The sequence below is a fragment of the Puma concolor genome, chromosome E4 (genome assembly GCF_028749965.1).
Source record: "Puma concolor isolate L17-30 chromosome E4, mPumCon1.1.hap2, whole genome shotgun sequence".
NCBI lineage: Eukaryota > Metazoa > Chordata > Mammalia > Carnivora > Felidae > Puma > Puma concolor.
Genome location: NC_141683.1, coordinates 21821864 through 21841320, shown reverse-complemented (window position 1 = coordinate 21841320; position 19457 = coordinate 21821864). Strand labels below are relative to the sequence as shown.

Sequence of the window (19457 nt, the reverse complement as noted above, 5' to 3'; positions counted from 1 at the left end):
CTGCACACAGCAGAAGCTTGAGGAATCAGTGTGTGAACCAAGTCCAGGTGCTCAGATGCAACTCTGCCAACCCTTGCTCCTTACCAGGGTCATAACCCTGACCTTGCTCCTTACATTGGACTAATAGAGGCTGCCCCACAAACTGGACATCCTGGCTCCCTGCCCTGGCAGGAGTCCTCCTTTCCAAAATTTTACTTGTGACCACAGGCCCCTATATTCTAAACACCCTGGTACGCTTCACTGCAAACACCACTGCTCGCCAAACTGCAACACGCATCTTAGCCAGCCAAGAGTACCAACCCCTAGAGCCAAAGGGTGATGCCTACTAAAAAAGATTTTTGAAAGAGGCATCAACGAGGGGAACATTGAGAAAATAAGTAAAGTTATGCACCATAACATAGCCTACGGGACTGATATAAGCTCTAGTTCCTAGCTTAGAGACTCCTCTTCCAGGTTCTTCTTCCTGCCCTGCTTGCTGTGTGCACCAAATTACTACTAATGCAGAATGCAGAAGCAACGGACTGTAAATTGTCCCCCATACTTGTGCTTGCATCTCAGATCTCTGGAGAAGTATCTCCTCTGAGCCCAGCCGTATAAAATAAACCTCCTGCCTTCCAAGAAAAAAAAAAATAGGACAAAAATAATAGAGAAAGGTAACAGACTTAACTGGGGAAGACAGGTGGGATAAAGCATATTTATGACTACAAATATATAGCTTAGGTTCTAAAATGATAAATATTTAGGAGTTAATGTCCCTCAAGTCTCATAGGAAAAACTGATAATTCAGGCTATTTAAAAAAAAAAAAAAAAGACCATGCCCCAGTATTTTGCAGAAAAAAAGCAAGGTGCCCAGGAGACTAACCATACAAAGAAATATTTCAGAGTAAGTATCTAGTGCTTACTAAAAAATCTTCTTGGAGGCAAGTTACTAAACAATCTTGAAATATTTGGACAAGTAAATATGATTAGTTAAACCTCATTATCCACCAAGATCCTGTACAAGTGTGCTGTATCCACTGCATCATTTTATTGAATTCTATCATACATGTAATTTTAAAGAAAATAAAAAATAAAAAAATAAATGCTGACATTAAAAAGTAATTAAAAATAAAGTTTTGCTGCCTTCAAGAACACTGGAAACCACATAATAGCAAAAAAGAAGTGGGCTATGTCACATCATGCATCATTAAAGCAATCCACTCCAGCTGATTTATAAACTCCAGAAAATTGGGGGTAGCGGTATAAAAAACAAATGGTCTAAGTCTTTTCTAAATATTAGTAAAATTGGAATAATTTGAGAAAATAAACTTCAAAGGAAGAAGTGCACTGAAGGGGTTAAATTGCACCAAGTTACATTTTATAAAAGCTTATATTGCTTATGTCCTATAAAATAATGTAAGAAACATGAAAACCAACATCTAACACTGAAAACATTTAGAAAGCCTGTGCTTAAGCATAAAGTTAAAAAAAAAAAAGGAAAAAATAAAATTATAACCATTTCATAATCATCCCATTTTCCTATTATGCACTCACCACTATACTTACACTGAATATATATAATTTATCTCACAGAAGCAAAATCTCTAAGCTTCTCCCTACCTTAGGTTTTTAGTCAAAATGAATGCAAACAATCACGTGGGATTCAGCCAAGCAGTGACGTTAAATTCTGCTCTGTCAGAGAGAGCATCTGTCAAGCCCACATTTAAACTGCTGCCTGCCTGTGCAGCAGCTGAGGAACTGTGGATTTCATATTATAGACTAAAACCCCAGTAAAACTGCTCAAAATCCTTCCTGCAGCTGCCAGGCAACAACGAAAGAGAGTTAAATCCTATTCTATTCCAATACAATCGGAGCACTACATTCTAGCTCCGGCTGCTTTACATTGCAGCTCAGTGTTATTGCTAGAAATATGGATACTGAGAAGAGAATACAGCACTGCATTGTCCGGCCAGGAAAACAGCAGATGTAAAAAGCTTCAATGCATCAACTGTCGGCAAGAGTCAACAGTGCTCCGAATAGACCGGACAACTACAGCTCTTTTGTTTAAAGAAAGAGAAAGAAAATGAAAGAAAGGAAAAATCTCAGAAGACTAGGACCCATATGAACAAGGAGGGTAACTCGAAGACAAGCAGACAGATGGACACTTTGGATACTGTGAAAAGCAATCGCAGGAGGCAGACTATTGGGGGATGTGCGCATGTTCGATAGCATCTTTTTTGCTGAAGTGATGGCGTGCCAAAAGTATTTTCAGTGGGCATAATCCTCTCCACATAAATGGCCTGACCAAGGAAGGTATGTCGATATCTTGTGTGTAATATTCATTTAAATGTCTGCTACCTTTTTATAGCCCTGGAGGCACTAATATCTGATAAACAAGTTCATCCTGTTCACCGTCCTTGAAAACTATGAAAGGGTTTCTAGATATATGATTTTAAAATCTGTCATTGTTAAAACTGTCATTGCTATATTCAAGTAATTATGTAGCTTGGAGTAATTACAGATTATGGATGTATAAAAGAGAACAGGCAAATAGTATCAAGATGTGCTTAAAGGATTCTCTGAAAAATTAAACTTAAAAAGAAAAAAACTAGCCCTCTAAAGAAAACATAGCAAGCCTCTACCAAATTAGGTCAAAATGAATTCTTATCTAGTAAAATAAAGTGATCTCTTAAAAATGGCTATCAAAGAGACAATGCAGTGAAATTACATTAAATAGTATCAAAGATGATCTTAATATTAGGAGCTTTTTTCCAAAGTCCTTTTCAAACAAATTATTAACATATAACAGCTTTTACTAACAAAATTATCCCAGATCCATCTCCCTAAATAAAGACAACAAACACAATCTAAGAGAGTATCAACAAATCTTACTCTCGAGCTGTAAGAATATTAAAAGGAAAGCATTTGCACAGGATCACACAAGGCAGTGTGAGTTTTATGCACAGAACACCACCACAGCAGATCTGCATGTTATTACCGTGTCCATGAATACAACTTTAAACAAAGAAACAGCAATAGTTGCTAAAAATTCCCCCACTTGAAACAGTGAACTTTCATTTTAAGCAACTCATTCTAAATGATCAAATATAAGATTGTCCTTGGTGATAATTTTTCAGTGAAATTCAAAACATAATGTGAAAATAACCTGATATAAAAATATTCATGAACAGCAATACAAGGACAAAAAATTAAATATAAATGTAGCTACTGTGCTTCTAGGCTATTAATATGTGCTAATGAACTACCATCATGGTATGTATGTGCAGGGCAGAAATAAATCTAATAAACTATTTAAACAACAATCACAGAAGAGCAACTCATGGGTCAGGAGCTCAAATATATTTCAAATATTTTTTACAATCTACTAGAGAACCTGATATTTGCTCAATCTCACAATACAACTCAATAACCTATTATTTAATAATCACAAAAGGCAAATATTTTAAAGACATATGTAAGCATTCTATTCTAAAATTAAGATTAAACAAGTTTATCAAGCCCTATTATTATTATATCTCAACATCAACTCTGTCATACCATGAATTTTTATTCCACTATAGAATGAAATCAGATTGTATTAAATAAAAAAAAAAAGCTGTAAAAATCTCAAGTCTCTCTTAGTGCTTTTTCTGTTAATGTTAACAACACCAATTAAACACTTTTATAAACTAGATCTCAAAACAAAAGTATAGAATTTTTTTATTCAAGCACCACTTAATCTAGGACTGTTCCAACAGACTAGATATCAACACTTTTTAAAGACAAACGATAAAAAGTGTGTGTGTGTGTGTGTGTGTGTGTGTGTGTAAGAGAGAGTGCAAGCATGTGAGAAGTAACTGAACATTTCACAGCAACATTCTCTCCATGTACTACAATTCATAATATGTAAGTATACATTAATAACTTGAAAAAATTATCATAAAAAACCCTAAGAGCTAAATCAAAGGTACTTCTATGCTGAAAATGCAGAAGTGCGAAACTATTTAGATTGACAAAAATATTTTAACTTTCTTGTCATGTTCCCACTTTTAGAATTAATATATAACAGGCAATAACTGGAGAGTAATTTAGACATTTAATAAAAAGGAGGAACAGTTACTTTAATCTTTCTTTTTAACAGAGAAATTATGATGAATGCCTGAGAAACTTTCAATAAAGAAATTTTTAAAGCTAGACACATATACTTTATTTATCAATGGGAGATTACCAAAAGAGTATATACGGATTTTAAGCCTGGGAAGCTTAATATTTACAAATATTAAGTCATGAATTTAACTTAAGATGCATCCCTATCACTTACTGCTACAAAATCATATAGGACCATAAACTATGTATTTATGCTAGATTATACTATATAACAATATGCTGTTTTCTGTAACATGGAAATACTTCAGAGATATCACTTCAGGTATGTTGCTTTCATAAAAATATTAGTTTATTACTATGATATTTATCTTCATTCATTTCTTCAGTCGTCTATTCAAAAATCTGACCTTGTATGTATTGCTTCTCAAACCATCAAATTTATACTTTTAAAAGGTGTAAATAATTGGACTTCAACCAGATATCAAGCACATATCAACAAAAAGTTGACATATTTAACTTAGCTTTGGAATGCTTAAAATGGATTTCTAAATAAATTTAAAAAGCAACTTTGTTTCTTTTAAATTTATACACCTAACCCTTATATCTACTGGCTTCTATGCGGAGTGGAGGAAGAATCATTGCTATTTATAAAATATTTCATTTGAAAATAAAAGATTAGAAAGAGTTTCCTAGTCTAAATAGAATGGCAAACTATTAACAAGTACAGGAAGGAAAAAACTGAGTTTCTAAATCAGAACACTCAGCCTATTTTCAGTTTAGCTCACAGCAGCTATGTTTTGCTGGTACAGTGAACAGCCTTGGTCTTTATTGTAGCAATGTGAAATTAAAATTCATGTAAATAAACTCTAATAAATAGCAAAATAGATTCTATGTTTTTAAACCTCCATACTTAAAAAAGAATCACTTTTCCGTATCTCACAGGATGATTAAACATTTTTTTTTTACATTTGAGAACCATAACTTCTAAAAGTACTACATAATTTCAGATACTAAAAATTATCAAAAGCTGGCGCCTTTAGTATTATACTTTAGAAATTTGTTCAAATTCCCACCCACTTGCTCCTCCTAGTGGCTTTTACTAGAATAGTACTTTCATTCATATATGTTTAACACTTTCAATCAATATTTTCAAAGTACTTCATACACCTGATACGTGAGTTTTACTATAATTATTCAATTATATGAAGGCTTCCATGTAACTACCATTATTTTCCCAAAATAATTAAGTTTCATGTCAAAGTTAAACAAATTTGGCATTAAGCACGAATCTCTTAATATCACAGGCTAAACAAACACATACGTATGTATGTACGGAATTTTAAATAAACAAAATGCTTCTAAATTAAATTTTTAAACTGGCTAGTTTCTTTTACTTAAAGAAATAATTTTCATAAGAAAAAGTTGAAGAAATTGAAATTATTAATCCCCTTCTCGAGAAGGGTTTTCTCTTTAAAAATAGAATTCAAGCTACAGCCCCTTACCCACCTCTACCTCCACTCCTTGATCTAGAAAAACTAAGAACAAACTGAAAACCATGAAAAATCTGTGCTGTGAACCGAAAAACCTTGCTGAAAGATAACACCAGCAGTTTTTAATATGGAGAATAATGAACCTCCCATACTGACATCTTAAAATCTAGGGCTTTAATGCTTCGGATTCCACGTCTCTCTCTCAATCTCTCTCTCTCTCTCTGCCCCTCTCCTGCTTAAGCTCTCTCTCGCTCTCTCTCTCTCTCTCTCTCTCTCTCTCAAAAACAAATAAACATTAAAATAATAATAATAGTAGTGAAAAATAATCTAGGGCTTTAATGAGTGTCACACCACCAGAAGTCCTAAAAATGTAACAAATTCTCTACACACAAATGTAGAACACAGCAAAACTCAAGAATCTTTTAAAATGCATTTTGTAAAATTCAAAATTTTAAACAGCTGGATATGATAGTACCTAGTGCCTGTATTTTGTAACAAACCTGAAAGGATTGTTCAAAGTAGTTCTTTGTTTAATTCTAACATGGAGACTCAACTGAGATATGTGAGAGTGTTCTGCCAAGGCCAAAGATAATTAAAGATAATTAGTTACTATATTTTAAAACTCAGTCTTAAGTCTAAGTAAGGATCATGATCTCCTGAATACCTCATCTTTGAAGTGGAAGGTTAAAATTAGAAAGAGTATTTGAAAATGTTCATCATTTATTAGTCTTAAAATCCTGTACTGAAGTTACTGGACCCTGAAAATTAATTTTGACAGGTGCATCTTCTCATTGACTTTCTCAACACAGTAGGGGCCAATGGAAACATGCCAAGCAGTGTACTGTGACTAACAGAACTCTGCCATAATCAACCTTGCACCGTCTGTCCCACAACTGATACATGACCGTTTTACAAAAAAGGCCGCTGACTGTGCACCATACCACCAATGGTATGTCAAATCAATTTTAATTAATGCCAATAAATTTTCCATCTGCTCTCAGGCCTTCTTACATGGCCTCTCTCAGGAATCTAGGAACATTGTTCTCTTCTACATGCATACAACTTTTAAATCTTTAACTCAGGTCAAAAGCACAAATGACCAGAACTACTCAGAGAATGAAATAAGTGGAAGAAAATTAATCCATCACTTTTCTCTTTAAAGTGCTCATCCTATTCCCAGTGATTGTATGTTACCAAGGATAAACAAACTATAAATTTCATCCCTGGGTTATCATATTTTCACAACTTAAAAACTCCTATTTCCCCTAATATTATTAACATCCAAAGTCTCTTTTCAGGCAGTTCTATAATATTTTGCATTTTGTAAATTTTTATGCTTCATCTTTATAGAATGACTGCATGGGAGACAACGTGACCGAATTAAAAAATGATTACCAAAGAAAAGTATTGATTCAGGAGAAGGAAACAACATTTTCAGCCTCCAGTATCTCATATCCCATTACTGGATATTTACAACATGCTTCAGTGGAGGAGAAGACACTGCTGCTTTGCAAAGATGAGCTGGAATGCCAAGAGGTCTCTGTTCCGTACCCATCTTATTGGTGTACTTTCTCTAGTGTTTATTTTTGCTATGTTTTTGTTTTTCAATCATCATGACTGGCTGCCAGGCAGAGCTGGATTTAAAGAAAACCCTGTAACATACACTTTCCGAGGATTTCGTTCTACAAAAAGTGAGACAAACCACAGCTCCCTCCGGAACATTTGGAAAGAAACAGTCCCTCAAACTCTGAGGCCTCAAACAGCAACTAACTCCAATAACACAGACCTGTCGCCACAGGGAGTTACAGGGCTAGAGAATACACTTAGTGCCAATGGAAGTATTTACAATGAAAAAGGTATCGGACATCCGAATTCATACCATTTCAAATATATTATCAATGAACCTGAAAAATGCCAAGAGAAGAGCCCTTTTTTAATACTGCTAATAGCTGCAGAACCTGGACAAATAGAAGCTAGAAGAGCTATTCGGCAAACTTGGGGCAATGAAAGTCTAGCACCTGGTATCCAAATCACAAGAATTTTTTTGCTGGGCGTAAGTATTAAGTTAAATGGCTACCTTCAACGTGCAATACTGGAAGAAAGCAGACAATATCATGATATAGTCCAACAGGAATATTTAGATACATACTACAATTTGACAATTAAAACACTAATGGGCATGAACTGGGTTGCAACGTACTGTCCACATATTCCATATGTTATGAAAACTGACAGTGACATGTTTGTCAACACTGAATATTTAATACATAAGTTACTGAAGCCAGACCTGCCTCCCAGACATAACTACTTCACTGGTTACCTAATGAGAGGATACGCACCCAATCGAAACAAAGAGAGCAAGTGGTACATGCCACCAGACCTCTACCCAAGTGAACGCTACCCTGTCTTCTGTTCTGGGACTGGTTATGTTTTTTCTGGAGATCTGGCAGAGAAGATCTTTAAAGTTTCTTTAAGTATCCGTCGTCTGCACTTGGAAGATGTATATGTAGGGATCTGTCTTGCCAAGTTGAGAATTGATCCTGTGCCCCCTCCCAACGAGTTTGTGTTCAATCACTGGCGAGTTTCTTATTCAAGCTGTAAATACAGCCACCTAATTACCTCTCATCAGTTCCAGCCTAGTGAACTGATAAAATACTGGAACCATTTACAACAAAATAAGCACAACGCTTGTGCCAACGCAGCAAAAGAAAAGGCAGGCAGGTATCGCCATCGTAAATTACACTAGAAAAGACAATTTTTTTTTTCAAATGTGCAATCTGTAAAATATTGCTAAAAGCATGTATAGTTAAAACTGATTACATCCATAGGACAAGTTTTAGTTAAAATTCATCACATACAGAAATTCAAAAAATATTTTTTTAATTTCTGAAAGTAATTCTTAAAAATACCATTATATAACAAAAAAGGTATCCCAAAAGAAACTATTAAAAAAAAAAAAAACTGTATAAGGGGATTCTGTGTATTAACATGCAATAAAAAGCATGCACACATCAATGGTTCAAGGCTTACGTTAAGGGCCAATAAGATGTATTTGCATATATTTTCCACATAAATTTTAATTTAAGAAATGGAGACAGTCAAAAGACCCTTCTCATTTTAGATTCAGTTTTTCATTTTAACATATAATTAAATGTAAATAAAACATTATTGTCAATCTTAAGGAAAATTTGTAATTGTGCAAAGGACAAATTTTCTGACCTGACTATTCTAGGGTTCTAAAACTATATTCCATGCAATAAGATTTAGTTGAATTACTCCATAAACACATTTATAAAGTTCAGATGTTTCATCAATGCAATTCTCATTAAGTATTTACCTTTTAATAACAATTGAGATACTCATTTTCTTTTATTAATACATATATTGGGGGAAAATTATTTTGACATGTGATAAAATGTGAAAAATCAATGTGTCTCAGGCTCAAGTTTTTATAAGAAAAAAAAGTAAATGTTTCAAAATAGACAGTTTGTTTCCTTGTTGGTGTTAAGGGCCAAGCTAGTATTTAAATGAGTTATTCTATTAGATTAGTTATTGCACTCTTAAGGAGTACTACCACTTAACTTCAAGGATATCTGTAAAAATACAACAGGTTCCTCCAACTGAAGCAAAAGTAATTACAGGTACAAAGAGAATGTACTGTTGAAAAAAGATACAGGATAAAGAGTGCAGCAGCAGTTTCATTCAATACATTTTTAAGATGCCTGTCTGCCAAACTGCAACATATGGGAAGTTTATTTCCTGACAGCAGGTGTACACATGCCAATACTTAATCATTTTATGGCACCTACTTCTTTCTCTGAGTGCCAAGTTTACAAACCTGCAGTTTTTAATTTGGTAGACGACAACTATTCCATGTCACCAATTTAAAACCTTTTTTGGGAGGGATCGGGGAAAACTACAAATGTTTGATGAACACTTGATTCTAGGATGACAATGTATACAACGCACTTTTACCAAGTTTTTAATAAAAAAAAGTAAACAAAAAAATCTTTACTGAGTGTTACAGTACAAATATTTTCACAGTAATTCTGTTTGGTTCCATTACAAAGTTTAAAATCAAGAAATAGTAACCCACTAAGTTTGAAAGTGTTTTTAATTCATAAAAGTATGTAAAATTTAACGATCTAAATCTAATGAAGATGTTACTTATCCTAATTGTAATGACAATCATTTTTATCCTTGATTCTATTCTGAAGAGATACTGTACCAAAACAGAACTGTAATAATTGTTAAAGTTCAGAATCACAGAAACTGTTTAAGTACTTATTATTTAATATGTTACATTCTATTTATACTGAATATATCTCCCATTTTCAATTCAGTAGTCTTAAGTATTCTATTCTACATAGAGTAATTTTGAAAGCCAAGCTATATAACATCCCAGCTCTTGGTTAAGTCCATTTCTCACTTAATTTATTCTATATGATTATAAAAACACTAAAGTTACTAAATGCCAAACTCATTAAACAAAAGTCACACATAAGAGGATAATACCAAATTAGGTAAGTAAGTTTCAGGAAAGACAAAAGTAATCTTTCCTTCAATGTAGAGTAATTCTCTCATTTCTACTTCAGAAGTTTTTTTTAAAAAGGGTATATGTGTGTACACGTATGCATGCACAATTATGTACCCAGAAACAGAACCCAAGCACTATCTGCCTAAATTATGATTATAGTGCAGGATCTTTAAAAGATAGTATTTTTCTTCCGGAAAAATTCAAGCTTAAAAAGTTGACTTTGAAAAACAGAATTCTTAACAGACAACTAAATTCCTCCTATCTTACACATCAATTTAAAATCATTTCAATATCCCTGAGAATACTATCTTGAGAAGTGACAGTAATCTGGTAACATAGAGTTCTCAAAGAAAACTCGATCAAATAATAAAGTTTCCTAATGCTGCTGAAAATCTGTATTTTAAAATAAATATTCTATTAATTTATTCTTGACCTTCCACTCTCAATATGCAAGAGTAATTCTTCAGAAAACATGATTTTTTATATTATAATATCTCAACATCTCACCAATAGTAGCTGTGCCTTATTCATGCCCAGTACTATGTGATTATGATTACACATGAAAATATAATGTTAAATTCTATTTGCACTACATTTGGTCAAAGAAAAAAATCAGGAACAACTATGTAATCTTTATGCTCAAAGTGTTAATAAATATTTTAGAAGATAAAAATACCAAAACTTTTGATAGTTACACTAGTTTTGATCAAGATTATACGTAGTGAAAGTCTAATTCCAGTAAATAATTTAAATTTCTCACCTTTTAGTATACAGCAGAATCACATATAACCTCAACTGGAATCTTACTGATATCTATTACCAAAAACCCCTATGACAATAATAGCAACAATGGCAGCAGGAACTATTTACTGATAGAGCATACACTATATGCCTGGTTCTGTGTTACACCACTTTACACACATGGTCTCACAGAATCCTTACAAATGACACTAAGAGACAGGAAAGAAAGACTCATGCAAGAAGTTACATACCTAAGATCACACAGCTAATAAAAGCAGCAAAGCTCCATCTTAAAGACCATGTTCTCAACCAGTATGTTATTCTGCTGTATATTTCACATATGACACCTGCAGTAAGATCTAAAGAGCTAAGCAAAAATGGCCTGTCCTCTAATTCTACTATTCTCTGCTTATTCTTCATCTTTTGCCAGGGAAGGCTTCATAACCATTTTCTCACACTGGAGGGGCACCTGATGTTAGGTGCAAAAATAAAGAGAAAGGGAAAAGAAAGGAAATCTGATCCCTCTTTTTTTCTTCTTCTTCTTTTCAACCGTTTACATCTGGTGGCCAAAACCTTAGAAAACCCTAAGTTTACTGCTTATCTCTTGCTTCTTTGGGCTCTGAGATACATCTGTAAACAACAGACATATGTCGCAGTTAGCAATTACAAAAGGTGCCTACTTGGAAGCACATTAGATGATTAGTAACAGACAAAAGTAGCACTTCATTTACTCACTCTACTAGTCAGTCACCTACTGTTTTGGGATGAGGTGGTAAAATCCTTTTATCCAACTGATTTCAGGGTTTTTTTTTTCCTTTTCAGTTTTTGCTGCTCAACTACAAAATCTATTAAATTAACATAGCTTTAAGAAGACAAAAAAGAATATCCCCACTATGCATACATTTCTAATAGACCTCACAGAATATCAGTTTATCACTTAAACAGTACTCTCAAAAAACAGAGAATGTACACAAATACTAAAAAGTGACGTTCTGAGTTTCAGGAAGACACCTGTCACACACTACATCAACACACACGCACAACCTTCCTCTAAGCACGATATAACTATAAATCTTACTATTTCAAGATACAATATGTCAAAAGAGGAAGAAAAATGTTTCTGTATCTACAGGAATTGTTTCTTCTCTCTTTACCAGAGCAAATATCTGTGCTAAAGGACAACTGGAGCTAACGTAATTGTCTCAGTCTGTCTATTAATCTAATCATTTCAACTTCCAACTGAATGTGACAGATTCTAAATTTGAATCTCACTGTTGACAGTATCCTAAACACTGAAAAAAACAGATCGACAGATCTAATAGATCATAAAAATACTAAATAACAGAAAACTATATAATATTATACGAAAAATCCTGAATTCATGTTTTTATGAATTTTTAAGTAAATCTTTAAAATCACAAACTTATACAATAGAATAAAATAAGGGTGTATGCCATAACTAAAATGCTATTAAAACATTAGAATATAGATAACGGAATTAACATGACATTCTGACAGCAATGAGAATCTTCTAATATACTGAAGGTTTGAAACAATAAAAATCACATTAAAACCACAAAACAGTTATTTAACGTAATTTCATAAAACTGTTTCCAGTTATGATTTGAAAAATAAATACTATCAGAAAATTAGAACTAGAAGAAATTACCATAAGCCCCAGCCAAAATCTACTTGATTATCAGATAAAATTAAGAAGAGAAATAAAAATGTTCAGTAAGCCTATAATGAGATAATGTGTTATGGTTTAACAACAGTTTTCAAACTAATTTCCTCATATGTCTCAGTTACTATAATTAGTAAAACCAGGAGAGCTGTGTTTTAGAGTCCTGCCCTCACTTTAGTACAACTGCAATTTTATGTTTAAATGAAAAGTTTCCATGTCAAAGTTCATTTGAAAAGAGTGACCAATGTTTATTTGCTTTTTGTTTGTTTACTGAAAACTACCTCAATGATTCTTGAACTGAAATACAACTACAGAAAAGATAAAAATACATATATTTACTCATCATATAACATACAACATATCAACTTAAAGAATAAAAGGAACTCAGATAATCAGTCAAAAAAAAGATTAAAATACTAAGAGTCTTAGACACGAGCCATTATACAATACAAATAGTGAAAAAAAATTCACAAAGGCAACATTTTAAAAATAAGGGATAATCACAAGTAAGAGGAAACTCTGGTGAAAACTAAACTTTTACCAAGAGGTATAAAAATTCTGACAAGTAAGAACACACCATTTTTTTTAGTTAACAAGAATACCTACTTTTAAAAATGGACATTCTTCCCCAATCAGCATGTTTTCTTCATCTGTATTTTCCAAATAGGGAAAAAACTGTTGTAGTAAGCCCAGTCAAATCTTAATGAATATTTTTTAAAGTTTTTAGCGTATATGGATGGAAATCACAAAATGATTATAAAATTAATATGGAAAAAAAGGTATCAGTAGCTAAGAAAATACTGAAAGTGATCTTAAAGAATGTACTATAAAGCTGGGGCACCTGGGTGGCTCAGTTGGCTAAGCATCTGACCCTTTGTTTTGGCTCAGGTCATGTCTCATGGTTTGTGAGTTGGAGCACATCAGGCTCTGTGCTGGCAGTGTGGAGCCTACTTGGGATTTTCTCTCTCCCCCTCTCTCTGTGCCGCTCCCCCACTTGTGCTGTCTCTGTCTCTCTCATTAACAAGCTAATGCTATCATATCAAAGTTTGTACTATATCTCGCATTATTAGCACATGTTCACTAAAGCTGTTCTAAGATTTAATAAATTTTAAATATTTTTAAAGAACTTTCTAGAAGTATATATGATAATCAAAATTTTAATAAAATGACAGGATTAGATGACCTTTGAGGTACTTTTTTCAATCATTCAAACATCTTTTGAGAGACTACAATATGTTGGGTACAGACACTATGATGATAACCAGTTAAGATGGTCTATCTAATAAATGATGTTTGGTTACTTGGACAGCCATAAGAAAAAAAAAAATAGATTTGTTCTTCAACCATGTATTAGAAAAATTTCCAACCAGATAAAAGATCTAAATGTAAATAACGAAACAAACCAGTTCAATGGGGGGGGGGGGGGAGTGCATTTCTTTATAACTTGGGAGAAGAGTTAACTTTCCTAATTATGACAAAACTACTTTCCACAGAAGAGATTTATAAATGTGATTACAAAATACTTTGAAAGAAACTCTGGCATGGCAATAAAAAATCAACAAAATCAGAAGACAAATGACAATCTGAGAGAATACTTGCAACCTATAAAAGTTTAATATCCCCAATATACTGAAATGATACAAAAGAAAAAAGGAAGAGGAAGAGACCAACATTCTGACAGAAAAATGGGGAAAAACATTAGTTTACAGAGAAAGAAATGATAAGACCCTTAATCATAATCAACCTTGATGAGAATGCAAATAAAAACCACTAAGAAACCATTACTCACCTATCAAATTAACAGAAAGTTAAGTCTGACATCATACCCTTGATAGACCTGTAGGAAAACAGGCACACTAAGACATACTGGTGGGAATGGTACAACTCCTAATTGGGGGGGGGGGGGGGGGGGGGGGGGGGGGAATTTGATAACATCCTGGAGAAGTACAGAAGCATTTACCCTTTACTTATCAATTGTCCATCTAGGAATCTCTTCCCAAAACACTTGATAGCAATATGATATTCAGTAGGCATAACACTAATCATTAGGACATTATTAGTAATAGCAGAGGACAGAAAACAACCTAAATGTCCATCCATATAGGCCTGGTTAAATAAACCAAGGCACACTACAACATATTGGACTATATATTCATAGTGGGATATAGTCTAAGGAAAAAATTATATCCGACTACCTTATAGTAAACAATAATATCAGCATTGTTATTTTGAAATTTTTACTGAAAAACAGAGCACACAAGAAATTATGCTAGTATGATTAGGAAATGCTATGAACTGTTTAAGAAAATTCTTTCTTTCTACTGATTATCCATATAAGCCTGTCCTTACATACATCTTCAATAGAATAGGTGTGGAAAAGCAAATTTATTGAAAAAGAATGGTATTACTTATTCTTAAGGATACCATCATAAAAAGGGTAAAAGAAAATAATGAATACAGGTTGACTGGTTTTATATACACACACTCATTATGTATTTGGCAGGAGGAGGGGGGATAAGAGGATGACTGAGAGAATTAAGGGGAACTCTGAGCATCAGAAAAGGAAAAACAACAGACTCAGATCTGGATAACCACTGTGCCTCAACAAGGGAAAAGTACAGAACCCTCTTCTTTCCAAAGTACAAAATGCTGTGGTTTAGGATGGATTAAGAATACAGAGCATAGACTAAAGAGGAGTTGCTTATTAAGCATTAAAAAAAAGAAAAAGGTTAAAACTGAGAACACCAGATTTGAGTTAAAACTATGTATTCTTAAACTATACTCCTATAAAAATCCATCATAATCTTTAAAAACTCCTAGAAAATTCCCAACACTGGCAGATTTTCCTTGGAAACCTACTCCACCCTCAATTTAGAAAGTTCTAGGAAGACTTTCAATCAAGGTAGCCTGCCTTGCACTGCTCAAGCTAAAATAATCCAAGACCCTGTGTTCTAGTAAGCTGAACCCTAGGGAAACACACACACACACACACACACACACACACACACACACACACACACAGAAAAAATGATTAGAGCTAACTCACTTGAACTTCAGTACCCTGAAGAAATATCCATTAATTCTTGCTACCTAGATCCTCAAAGCTGCTTATGGTTCCTGTCCCTTCTGCCACTGGGTTCTGATTTTCTAAGCTCACCTACATACAATTTTTCAGTACTTTTATTCTTTGCTACAGTTAGACTCAATTTTTGCTAGTTACCAAAGAATCCTGACAGAAAACCTACCACCAGGAAATTTTGAAGTAATAAAATGATCCCTAGCTCCTATGATGAATGCTCCATAAGACCATGCCCTCTGTGTTCTGCTACCTGAAATCAAGAGTGCTGGGGCGCCTGGGTGGCGCAGTCGGTTAAGCGTCCGACTTCAGCCAGGTCACGATCTCGCGGTCCGGGAGTTCGAGCCCCGCGTCGGGCTCTGGGCTGATGGCTCAGAGCCTGGAGCCTGTTTCCGATTCTGTGTCTCCCTCTCTCTCTGCCCCTCCCCCGTTCATGCTCTGTCTCTCTCTGTCCCAAAAATAAATAAAACGTTGAAAAAAAAAATTAAAAAAAAGAGTGCAAAGGGATCCAGGAACTTCTCTGCTAAAGAAAACACACTGAAAATTTCAGACCTGTTCATCATCCATATCCATGGTTCAACCCTCAAAAGAGCAACAAAGTTGTTTTCAGCATACAAAATAACACAACTGAGACCATGTTGCAATAAATACCTTATTGCTGAGGAGAGATCAGGGAAACAGAGTCTGGGACCTCACTTCCTGAAGTCATACTACTATGAGGGAGAGCCAACACATCTGGAAAGTCACAACAAAAACTGACTGCCTGAGCCTGATACACTGTAAAATGTTGTCTGAGCTTAAAAAGTAATGAACAGGGAAGGGAGGACTGGACTATACCATTTCACATTTGCTACTTAAAACTGTATTCCTGGGGGTGCCTGGGTGGCTCAGTCAGTTAAGTGTCCAACTTTGGTTCAGGTTATAATCTCACTTCGTGAGGCCGAGCCCCACATCAGGCTCTCTGCTGTCAGCACAGAGCCTGCTTCGGATCCTCTTCTCCCTCTCTCTCTGCCCCTCCCCTGCTCACGCTTATGGGCTCTTTCTCAAAAATAAATAAAAGATTAAAAAAAAAATAAATCTGTATTCCTTTATCAGAAATCTGTCTGACAAGGTAAAAAATAAACAAAAGCAAGAAAAAAAAAAAGAAAAAAAAAAGAAACAGTTACAACCTTCTTCCTAGTAGGTTTATTTAAGAGAGAAAAGAGAATAAATGACTCCTCTACACTTAAGAGAGAAAACTAACAGCTGGGCAAAAACAAGATAATTTTTACAAAAATAAAATGAATTTTTAAAGAAACTTCATAAGCAATAACCCCAAATTTAAACTATTTATATGTCTGAGTGTCTATATGTATACCTACATTTAACAATATGTTTAAACTGAAGTTATCCTCTCTCATCTTGAAATTTAATACTTTTTCATCATTTCACGTCTTGGTGAATGGCCATCTCCAGTCAGTGGCCACATGAGAACACCAACAGTCATCCTTGCCACTTCCTTCTCTTGTTATCACCATATCTTTCTATCCCCAAAATCTGGATTCTGAATGGAATCCATCTACTTTTCTTCATCCTACTCCTCTGGTAGTTCAAATGAGTATCTCTCACATGAACCTGCAATAACTTCACAATTGGTTTCCTCATATTCATGCAATCTGTTTCCCGTACTACAGCCAGAATGGCACTTTCAAAACACAAAGCTGTTCACATTACTCCAGTGCTTAAATGCTTCCCAGTGTTCTTGGGACAAGAACCCTGGCTAGCGACAAGATCCATAAATGGGTCTCTTCCTTGCTAATAATCTCTGCCCAATCTTCTCATCGTTATCTGTGCCTTGTCCTTTGTTCTGTAAACTACCTGTCTTCCTTAAGATTAATTTTCAAGGCAATAAACAACAACAACAAATCCTAGACTAGAACCTGAGTTGAAATCTGACTCAATAAAACAACTTCAGTTTTTGGCTTCAAAGTATTTTTATCTTATTTGAAAGGAAACCTTTCTAAGGTATCAAATCTATTTTTCTCTACAGTGATAAAACTCACCCACTGATTTGGATACTGGCTCACCTATACTGCAAATAATAAAGCAATATTTAAGAAAATATATGTTGACCAAAAAAAGTATGAGTATCCTGGAAATAGTAACTATAATTGGTTACACGAACTTTAAATTCCTCTCAGTCATCTTGGGACTATACAGAAATGGATTTACAAACTGCCTATTAGAACTCAATCATAAACAGAGAAGCAATGGTGAAAGTGCTAATGATCAAGCTTACCAAAAGCCACATGTTTTAAGAGCCTGCATATCAGTGCATTTCTAACCAGGGATTATTATGCCTACAAAGATCAAGAGGAGAAACATTAGCTTTCCTCAATATAAATTCAATACACATGAAACCACTGGGCATGATTCCCTAAACCAGTTTTACCATACTAAAATTCTAGAACTCCAACACTATTAGGCTAAACAATTCTTGAGCCCAGTCCTCTTTAGAGTTGAAGAAACATTCAGAAGTCTGTTCCTTACTTGATAAATATTTACTGAGAGTCTAGGCACTGAGTCATGATCTGTAGATACAACAATGAACAAAAACAATCACTGTATTGTTGAGATAATACTCCTTTGACCATTTATCAAATCTTCATAAAAATGAGTGAAAGGACAGGAGAACCTGGGTGGCTCTGTCGGTTAAGCATCCGACTCAGGTCATGATCTCTCAGCTCCTGAGATCGAGCCCCGCTTCCAGCTCTGTGCTGACAGCTCAGAGCCCGGAGACTGCTTCAGATTCTGTGTCTCCCTCTCTCTCTGCCCCTGCCCTGCTTGTGCTCTGTCTCTCTTCCTCTCAAAAACAAATAAACATCGGGGCGCCTGGGTGGCGCAGTCGGTTAAGCGTCCGACTTCAGCCAGGTCACGATCTCGCGGTCTGTGAGTTCGAGCCCCGCGTCAGGCTCTGGGCGGATGGCTCAGAGCCTGGAGCCTGTTTCCGATTCTGTGTCTCCCTCTCTCTCTGCCCCTCCCCCGTTCATGCTCTGTCTCTCTCTGTCCCAAAAATAAATAAACGTTGAAAAAAAAAAAATTAAAAAAAACAAAACAAAACAAATAAACATTAAAAAAAAACCCACTTTTTTAATGAATGAAAGGACAAATGTGATTATCGGTCATGTAGAAAAAAAACACAATGCCTCGCAAGCATTTAACAGGAGATCTAACCTAATCTGTGTCACCTAGGGTCAGAAAGCCTTGTGAGGAAACGTTAAAGCTAATGTCTAAGAGATAATTAGATGGGATTCAGGCAAAGGGGGAATAATTCCAGGAAGAAGGAACAACAGCTACAATGGCCCTAAGGATGAAAAAACAAACCAAGGCACAAAAATATAGAGAAAGATTATTAAAAGCTGATGCTAGAAAGGTTAAAAAAGGCAGAGGGGGAGGGGGGAGACAGATAAAACCATATGAACACTTACAGCACATATTAAGAATTATGGTTTGGGGCACCTGGATAACTCAGTCTGTTAAGACTCTAACTTTGGCTCAAGTCATGATCACGCAGTTTGTGAGTTCGAGCTCTGCATAGGGCTCTGCGCTGACGGCTTCAGATCCTGTCTCCCTCTCTCCCCTTCCCCCACCTGCTCGTGCGCTCTCTCTCTCAAAAACAAACATTAAAAAAAAAAAAAAAGAACTATGGTTTTTAATCCTAAGAGTAATGGAAAACCACTGAAGACACAGCAATATTTGGAAAACAGAAAAAAAGCTGAGGCTAGTTCATGTCTAAGGGCCTCTGTCTTAACTCCTTCTGAAGCACACTGGCTATAACAGGAAGAACATACTGGCAAAACATAT

The 19457-nt window shown here is 34.8% G+C and overlaps 2 protein-coding genes and 1 long non-coding RNA gene across 3 annotated transcripts in view; 1 reads left to right on the top strand and 2 right to left on the bottom strand.

Moving 5' to 3' along the window:
- CDC73 (cell division cycle 73) overlaps nucleotides 1-19457 on the bottom strand; it is a 137835-nt gene that overhangs the window by 64769 nt on the left and 53609 nt on the right. The window lies entirely within an intron of this gene.
- On the top strand, nucleotides 1695-10545 carry B3GALT2 (beta-1,3-galactosyltransferase 2). Its single transcript, XM_086693132.1, has 2 exons — nucleotides 1695-2292; nucleotides 6927-10545. Exon 2 carries the CDS (start codon nucleotides 7054-7056, stop codon nucleotides 8320-8322), a length of 1269 nt encoding a protein of 422 aa, XP_086549258.1. The 5' UTR covers nucleotides 1695-2292; nucleotides 6927-7053; the 3' UTR covers nucleotides 8323-10545.
- On the bottom strand, nucleotides 11192-18697 carry LOC147572491 (uncharacterized). Its single transcript, XR_015245771.1, has 2 exons — nucleotides 16085-18697; nucleotides 11192-15851 (listed from the first exon to the last, which is right to left on the bottom strand). It is a non-coding gene; the product is annotated as an uncharacterized LOC147572491 (long non-coding RNA).